At 50.4% G+C, this 9,405-nt stretch overlaps 1 protein-coding gene across 1 annotated transcript in view; it reads left to right on the top strand.

Moving 5' to 3' along the window:
• The first annotated feature begins 697 nt into the window (after positions 1-697).
• The window catches only part of Slc25a37 (solute carrier family 25 member 37), a 41,075-nt gene continuing 32,367 nt past the window's right edge, over positions 698-9,405 (top strand). The window contains exon 1 of the mRNA XM_051160768.1: positions 698-1,040. Coding sequence (XP_051016725.1) covers positions 831-1,040 — 210 coding nt within the window. The 5' untranslated portion in view covers positions 698-830. The remainder of the gene's footprint in view (positions 1,041-9,405) is intronic.

Here is a 9,405-nt window from a genome sequence, read left to right as displayed (position 1 = left end):
AAAGAAAATTACTCTGGGGGTTGCTTAGTGAAGGGTTCTGTCTTTGCTGCTGCTGTCCTGGTCCAATGCAGGACAAAGTGGACTTGGACCTTCAAGAGAACACGCAGAACACACTTAGCCCTTCGTTATTTTCGGAGGAGAAACACATTTACCTTCTCCCCGAGCAAAGCTGACTAGAAGGGAGGACCTTTGTGTTAACTGTTGACTCCCTGAAATGTGCTCTAGGAGCACAAAAGGTGCAACCACTGATATCCAGGCGTGGCCTTGATTCTAGAAGACCCCTTTCCAATGACCACGCTAAGGTCAACCATCTGCTTCAAAATCGACATTCCCAGTTAACTGTCCTCCCCTTCCTATGAGCTCCCCAGTGTTAGGAATGCTAAAGCTGGCTGACCAGTGGCTGCAAAACCACGGGTTCTGGGGACAGCCCTTGCTCCTGATCTTGCAGCTCTGCGCATATCCTTTCTGTTGGCTCTCCCCAGGGACCTGACTGCCCCTTGTAGCTGGTCACCACCCCATAGGTAGTACAACTTCCCGGGACACCCCAGTGTCTGCTCTCGCCCCCGTCCGGTTGCTTGGAAATGTGCAGCGGGCAGAAACGTCACATAGGGAGGTGGGTGCCTGCTGCCCGGCGCACCAATAGCACGGCCACGGCCGGCCTCTTCTTCTCCAGCCATTGGTGCTTTGGGCCGCTCGGCTCCACCCCAGCCCGCCATGGCGTCAGCCGCTGCAACCCGGGGGAGGAGGTTCCCACTTTAAGAAGTGAAGTTTTCCTCCCCCTCCCCCTTCTGCCCACCTCTTGCCGCCTCCCGCGCCCCGCGGGGCCGCGGATGGAGCTCCGCCGCGGCGGCGTGGGGAGCCAGGCTGCGGGCCGGAGGATGGATGGGGACTGCCGTGATGGCGGCTGCGGCAGCAAGGACGCCGGGTCGGAGGACTACGAGAACCTACCGACCAGCGCCTCGGTGTCCACCCACATGACAGCGGGAGCGATGGCCGGGATTCTGGAGCACTCCGTCATGTACCCAGTGGACTCCGTGAAGGTGAGACTCGCGGAGGACTGTGGGGGAAAGGAGCCTGGAAAGCAGCCGCAGCGGCGCGCGTTTGCATCCCGCATAGCGCCAGCCCGGGGCAGCGTCGTGAAGCCACGCTGCTGGTTCCCCGGGACGCGGCGACAGGCCAGGAGTCTGTCCGGGATTGGGCGCGTGCAGCCCGGGCTCTGGGAAGAGAATCCTGTCGCTCCTTCTATGATGCCCTGGGGGAGTGTCCCCAGATCCCTCCCGCACTTCTGTATCCCGCCGCGGTCGCGGGGGACAAGTGGTAAGCACTCTGTGCGCAGAGGTGGCTGTGGCATTGCGCTGTCCGACTGCGGGGGCGCTGCACGTGCGCGGCTTCCGAAGGAGCTGGTGGCGGGGAAGCGCTCGCGGAGCTCCTCCTAGAAACGTACACCCCTCCCTTCCCCGGCCTTGCGCTCTCTGGCCCCGGCGCGTGCCTGCTGCCCTGGGGGTGGTTTAGAGGCTGGGGGCGAGCCAGCTGCACAGTCTTTGGGGATACTAGATCTGAGACACTCCGTGTGAGGCCTCCCTTTCCCACTCAGTTCTACTGGGAGGCAGTGGGACATACAGGGACACTTGCTGTCTTTCACCTGCTGCGAGGTGGACCTACAGACTTGTTCTATATGGCTATGGATTGTGTAATAGGCTTCCAGTTTGACCTGGTCACTTCTCCCGGGTAGTTTCGCTTGCTCTTCTGTCAAGAGGCGACTTGAACAGGTGAGATTTGGTTGAGCTGCCTGTACTGGACCTGGAGAGGCCCTGCGAGAGATGCAGGAAGTAATACCTGTACTGACCTTGCACTTTTAGAAGCGGAACTCATCTCATGGGGGCATCTCTGGGAGTTAATTTATGAATAGACCAAGGCTCAAGGGAGGAGAACAGAGAGGAGCTTGCTCTGACGCACCCGAATTCTGGGCTTCCGCTCCAGTGTGCTTTGGGGAACTTGGGGGGCCTCACTAAGTGGCAGTTATTTTGTAAGGCAGAGATCTAGGTCTGTACACACGAAAGAGTACCTTGTTGCTGATGCAGACCCCATCTGAGCAGGTGTGAATATTTGTTTTTGTTTTTGTGTTTTTCAAAGCTGTCAGTCAGTGGCTGGACAGGCTAAGTCCAGTGAAAACAGACACTGGGCATAAGGCAAGTCCTGACTTCCAGCTCAGTGGCAGGCCTGAGGCATCACTTCTGTCCCTCCACTGTCCTAATGGGGAATCGTGCCATACTCCTTGCTTGCTTCTCTTGAGGAGTGAGTGGGGGAAATTTGTCTTAGATTCTTAAAATCACTTCAGAAAGGCCTGGGACACGTACTCGATGGCATTAGTATAGGAAAGAACGGATCAAATGTAATGGCATTTTCTGCAGTCTATGTATCCTGGTTAGAGACGGGGGAAAGTTAGGAGTTATTAATTTGAACAGGCCATACTGGAGATGGTATTCCACCCAAGGGACTCTTCCACCTGTGAGGCCTGGTGCCTCTTTGCCATGGGTTCTGGCCCAAGCATCACTTTAGCTTCCTTTGAAGGTTAGAAACAATTACTGATGCCTTCTTATTTAACAGTTGCTGCGTTTGTCTCCTCTGTGTAAGCAGTACGTTTTGTGTTTCGTTCTCCCACACTTTCACCTTCCTGTTTTGATCCAGACTTCAAGTGTGTACTTAGTCTTTTCCGAAGAATTTCCCTTTCTGGATGGACATACATAGGATATAAGATATACACATATATACATACACATATGGAGAGAAAGAGTGTGTGTGTGTGTGTCTGTGATGGGGGAAAGAATGAATGTGTGAGCTGTTAGTGTGTATGTGAGTGTGTGAGCTGTGAGCATATACCTGTGCATGTGTGAGAGTGAATGAACGTGTGTGTGTGTGTGTGTGTGTGTGTGTGTGTGTTGGGGGAAAGAATGAATGTGTGAGCTGTTAGTGTGTATGTGAGTGTGTGAGCTGTGAGCATATACCTGTGCATATGTGAGAGTGAATGAACGTGTGTGTGTGTGTGTGTGTGTGTGTGTGTGTTGGGGGAAAGAATGAATGTGTGAGCTGTTAGTGTGTATGTGAGTGTGTGAGCTGTGAGCATATACCTGTGTGTGTGTAAGAGTGAATGAATGTGTGCGCGCGCGCGTGTGTGTGTGTGTGTGTGCGCACGCGCGTGCTATCTTAACTGTCAATAGCAAGTATCCACCTTATGGGACTCACTTGCAAAATGGAGTTTTTTGTTGCCAGTCAGCAAGGTCTTGTAGTTCTGAGACTGATCTGGCTGCTGGTAGTGATCCTCTGACTTGGCAGTTCTTAGATGCACAGCGCAGGTGGGCCAGAGTCTAACCGGATAGAGCATCCCAGTTGTCTGTATCCGAGATGGCAGAGACACAGGTATGCCCCAGTCATGGAAACGCTTCACATGGGAAGACCACAGTTGCGTCCCTCTTAAATATTTTGGATGACGAAGAGTGAGTAATTCTTGGATGACGAAGAGTGATGAGCCCTGGGCTGGGCTTGCAGCCCTTCGGCCTCAAGCAGGGATGTGTGCCTTTGTTTTGTTGTGGGGAAAATGGGTACATCTTCACCTTTAACCCCTCCTCCCACTTCTATGGCACACCTTTTGTCCTTTCATGGTAATTATTACAACTGAAACCAAATGCATGTAAATCGTATCTTGGAGAGAAAAAAGTTTGTTTTTTGAAAAGCATTTTTTAAAAACTTGTAATTGTTAGAGTGTGTGTGGAGTCAATCTGCTTTTTTCAGACTTGTTATCCTAGGAGTTGTGGAACCCAGGGCAGGTCCTTTGCAACTCAAAGCCTGCTGAGCTCCTTGGATTTGTCGTCCTAAGTACAGAAAGAGGGCTTATGGGTGTTTACTGAGCTTGCTTTTTCGTAAGATTCTGCCACCTCCAATGCTGCTTTAATGTCTCTGGTGTTTTTCAAACTATGGGTTTTGATCTAGCAGTGCGCTGAGCGTTTGGAAGACAGATTGATGGCAGTATAGTACATAAGCAGGTATGGTTTGGGTAGGAAGAAACATTGTTAACGTTCTGCTTGGGTAAGGTGTCCCGTGTGTCCCATGGCCCCCCCCCCCCCCCCCCCGAGAGACAGTGTGATCTGGCTAGGTCAGATAGTGTATGCACTGAATCCTAGCACTTGGAGACTGAGATGAGGGGGATGGAGAATTTGAGATCAGCCTGAATTACACAGTGAGTTCAAAGCCTGCCTGAGCTACCTAGCAAGACTAAGTCTGAGCATCATAAACTCTGATGGTCCATAATTTCTCTCCCAGCAATAATAGCCTGCAGTTGTTTAAATTCCTATGGGGGAGACTTGCATCGGTTTTTCCAACCTCTTTCTCTTTCCCTTAGTTTTCACAGCTAGTGGTAGATGTGAATGCTTCATTTAAAGAGAACCAGTCTAGTGGGGCGCCGAGAGCCCCAATGATTGTAGCAACCAACAGAGGGTTAGTACGCCAGGGATCTAGGATGCCGCCAGGGATCTAGGATGTGGGTTGTCTGCGACCTCTTGTCCAGCTGTGCTTCTCTCTAACCTGGGCCTGGCAGCATTAACCCCTGGAGCCTCTATCTGATGGGGAGTGCTGTGGTGGCTTAGACTGGCCTGTGGGGTGGAAGCAAAAGCCCATGGTGTAGGGAGCATGCCAGGTGGGTGGAGGAGGAAATTCCATCCAGATTAGGCAGAGACCATGCAAGTCAGTTTAGTAAGTACAGGAAAGAAAAGGAAACAGGAAAGATTTGAAGTGGGGGAACTTCCGCTGACCCTTTCACAGCCCTTCTTTGAGTGGCTTGTCAGGAAAAGCCCTGCTCTAACTCTCCCTGGGTGAGCCCTCTGAGATGACAGTGCTTACCATAGCTTCTCAGGTGGCTCTCTGGGTCTCTGGGGGGGATGGGGGGGGACGACCTGAGGCATGGGCCTGGCCTTCCTTGGAGACACCCCACAACCTTTGAGTCTTTCTGGCTGACTGGTAGGGAGTGCTTAGCAGCTGCCAGAGCCCCTCTCCCACTTCCTCATGCTTTAGGGCAAAGTGTAGGACAGGTGATCCCAGTTCAAGAAGCCATGAAGTCCCAAATAACTCTATTCCCTGGAGCAACATGATATTGCTTTCTCTTTCCCTTTGTCTTCTCTTCCCGGCCCTTCACTGAGACACACTTTTGGACAGGTGAGTTAGAGGCGGACCTCAGGTCAAAATAGGATTCCCATCGACTGCAGTGTTTCCTTCTTTCATGACGACTGATGACTGCATCCGCTGTCTGCATCCCATCGCAAAGTTAGAACTTGACTCACAAACACACATTTCTCATGCCCAGGAATGGAGGGAGGGGACAGGCTGGGTAGGGGCACAGTTGGAGGATAGCACCCAGAGCAATAGCAGAGGGGGCTCAGCATTTAAAAATCAATCAATCAATCAATCAATCAAACAAACAAACAAAAATCCCTTATGTTTAAATTTATTCAGAAACTTTATTTTATTTATTTAGCCTCTGCTTGGCCTGGGACTCACTCTGTAGATCATCAGTCTGGCCTGAAAGTTACACGAGATCCGGCTGACTCTGCCTCCAGAGTGCTGGGATAAAGGTGGGTGCCCAGGGTCTTAGTTAGGGTTACTGTTGCTCTGATTAAACACCATGCCCAAGGAAACTTGGGGGAGGGAAAGGTTTATTTGGCTTTCATTTCCACAGCACTGCTCATCTTTGAAGGAAGTCAGGACAGGAACCGGGAGGCAGGAGCTGGCGTAGAGGCCATGGATGGGTGCTGCTTACTGGCTTGCTCAGCCTGCTTTCTTATAGAACCCAGGACCACCAGTCCAGGGATAGCACCATCCACAATGGCCTGAGCCTTTCCCCATTTTTAATTCTTAAAATATTAAGAAACTGCTAGGCTGGAGAGATGGCTCAGCAGTTAAGAGCACTGGCTGCTCTTCCAGAGGTCCTGAGTTCAATTCCCAGCAACCATATGGTGGCTCATAACCATCTATAATGTGATATAATGCCCTCTTCTGGCCTACAGGTATACATGCAAATAGAGCACTCATATTACAATAAATAAAATCTTAAAAAAATAAAAAAGAAACTGCCTAATGTAAACTAGATCTTATGGAGGCATCTTTTTTTCATTTGAGGCTCCTTCCCTTCAGATTACTCTAGCTTGTGCCAAGTTGGCATAAGACTAGCCAGCACACTTTGACATTTTAGCTTTTTAATGTGGAGTGGCATTTGAGGTCTTTAAAATTTTTTATTGTTGCTCATGGGTATGGTGTGGGAATGTGGGCACGATTGTGATAGGGTGGCCACGTGGACAGAGGTCAGGGAACAGCTTTGTGGAGTCAGTTCTCTCCCTCCACTTTTATGTGTGTTTCAGGGGGATGGAACTTTCGGTGTCAAGCACTTTACCTGCTGAGTCATCTTGCTCACTGTGCATTTGGAGCTTTGTGTGTGTGTGTGTGTGTGTGTGTGTGTGTGTGTGTGTGTGTGTGTGTGTGTTTTAATTGGCTGTATTTCCTAAGTCACATAGGTGTTCAGGGCTTAAACTTTTTATTGGTTTTTATTGGCCAAGTCTTTGTCACCTTGACCATCTCTTCTTGGAAGAGGCTTTTTGTTTCTTTTGCAGTGACCTACATTAGGTATCTAATCCCATTTTGCTTTGCCTTGAATGTGTGTATGTGTATGTATGTATGTATGTATGTATGTATGTATGTATGTATGTATATATGTGTTTAAAGATTTTTTAAAAATTATATGTATGTAAATATGCTTGTGTGGGTATGTGCACATGAGTGTAAGTGCTCATGGAATCTAGAGGTATCAGATTCCTTGGAATTGGACTTACAGGTAGATTGTGAGCCATCTAACATGTGTGCTGGGAACCAAACTCTTGTCCTAGCAGGTCATCTCTCCAGAACTTCCCTGCTTCACCTTTTGTTTTGAGACACAATTGACACTGACCTGAAAGTCACTAGGGGGCTCAGGCTCGCCTCAAACCCATGTCCATCCCACCTTTGAGTGCTGTTGGGATTACAGGCATAAGCTATCATGCCTACTGGACTTCTGCCTTCCGGTTGCAGATGATGGCCTTTCCTGGGTCATTGGGTGAGTTACCCACTCCTCACCCCTCCCTGCCTCTCCCCTTTTTTCTCATTAAGCCTGTCCGGGCCTCTCTGGAGGCCTATCTCTCTTCCTAGCTCCCTTTTAACTCAATTTTTCCTTGTGGGGCATTGGTGTTTGTTTTTAATCTGAAGCTGTCTGGCCCCCATCGGTGTTACCCCAGCACGAGGCAGCCCTGTGGTCTGGCCATGCAGTTTCCTGCTCTGTCTTCCTTGCACTCCCAGAAGCTCACCTTAGACTGACCTTTCCTGTTCTTGGAGTTCACCTCCCAGTATTGGGCTTTACATGGCTGAGGCAAAGACTTTAGCTTTCCTGACTTCTGATTTCCTTATCTGTAGAGCGGGAACCCTAATTTCTGCCTTGCTTTCTCTTTCCTGGCCCCGCACATCATATTCTCCGGACCCTGTGGGAGTGTCTGGTTGACATCATCCCCTGTCCGTGAAGGCGGCTACCTGGATACCTCCATTCCCATTCTTTTCCTGTCTGCCTTTGCTGTCCTCATGGAAGTCCATCTCTCTTCCTAGGGGTCAGGAAGTGTGAGGACCTTTCACCCATCTGCCTGGCAATGAGCCCCAGTTCTCACCTGTGTAATCTTGAAATAGTTTCCTAGCCTGTCTGGGCTGTTTTCCCACTTGTAGAGAGAAGACACTATTCTCTTGGTTGGTGGGAGGGTGAGGTCTTTACAATTGCTCGGGACGGCAATTGGTACAAGGGGAATGCTCTCCAAGAGTGAGCCTGCTTCTTCCTCCTCCCCTTTCAGAAATGTGGCTATAGTCACTGTCCCTCCACCAAGGGCTTGGATACTTGGCAGTCTGCTTCTCTCCAGCCCTCTATGGATAGACAACCTGACAGTATATCTGTGTCCCGTTCTCTGTCTCTGTCTCTGTCTCTCTCTCTCCCCTCCTCTCTGTATGTATGTGTGTTTGTGAAAGCACACAAGTGTGTGTGTGTGTGTGTGTGTGTGAGTGAAAGCACACAAGCACATATATGTGCACGTGGATTTCATTGACCTGGAACTTGCCGATTCAGCTAGGCCCCAGGGATCTGCCTGCCTCTGCCTCCCCAGCGCTGGGATTACAAGCCTATCACCACACCTAGCACTCTTGCGCGCTCTCTCTCTCCCTCTCTCCTACTTCCTCTTCCACTTCCTCTCTCTATTTATTTATTTATTTAGTTGTTCATTTATTGAGACAAGCTCTCAATGTGTAGTCCTGGCTGTCCTGGAACTCACATGTAGACTGAGCTGACATTGGATTTATAGAGATCAATCTGCTTCTGCCTCTTGAGTGCTGGGATAAAAGCCTGGGTTCTGGGGATCAGATTCAGGCCCTCATGTTTGCAAGACAAGTGCTTTACCAACTGATCTTTCTCTCTAGTCGCACACGCTCCCATGCCTTGCACCCTGGAAATCAGTGGCCTCACCTCCCCTGGTCCTTGTTGACCCAGAACCTGCCTGCCTTGCTGTCTGATGCCTTAGACCTTTGGTGCAGCGCTGTCAGGCTCCAGTTTCTTTGCCTTTGTCTCTTTACACTTAATCCTGGAAAGCTCCTCTGCCTACTGGGTGACTGAGCCCTTGAGTACTTCAACACTGTCCCTATTGGCACCCTGTGGCCTCTGAGCTCTTGGTCTGCCCTCCCAAGGCCCAACAGCTGCTGCTTCTGACCACCTGCCTGCCTTTGCTTTCCTCACTGCCTCAGAGTGCCTCTCCCTAGATTACAGAGAAACCAGGACCCCAGATGGGCTCATCTTCCAGTCTGTGGCTTTCAAGCTCTCTTGCTTCCCAGCCCCCATTGTAAGGAAACAGGGGGTTGTTCCTCCATGGGGAGTTGATAGTGGCAAGGAGGGGTGATACTAAAGCACCCAGATACCACAGGATTGAGTCCTTACTGTACACCTAGGTCATGTGACTTAACATCTACCACCAGTAGGAGGGGCTTGTGTTTCTTTGAGCTCCACATTTCCACGACCAGAACAGGTGCTAGTAACCATTGGTGGGTGGGTTTCTGAGGTCCATTCTGCAGAGACCACCCTTCATAGCTGCTCTTGTGCACCTGGCCTCCGAGCCCTCCAGGTTTGTCCATCTGCAATCAGAAGAGTGGCAGCACCGGAAATGTGTGTGTCTCATCCAGTCAGACACCATGACCTGGATTCCAGGCACAATAGTTTTCAATAGGGAAGGTTCTATGGCGGGGGGCTGTCCGTGGTATTTATGGCAGTCAAAGTGAGAGCCTGCTGCAAAGATAAGGTTGGCTCCCATT

The sequence above is a fragment of the Acomys russatus genome, chromosome 18 (assembly GCF_903995435.1).
Source record: "Acomys russatus chromosome 18, mAcoRus1.1, whole genome shotgun sequence".
NCBI lineage: Eukaryota > Metazoa > Chordata > Mammalia > Rodentia > Muridae > Acomys > Acomys russatus.
This window is presented reverse-complemented; position numbering and strand designations above follow the sequence as displayed.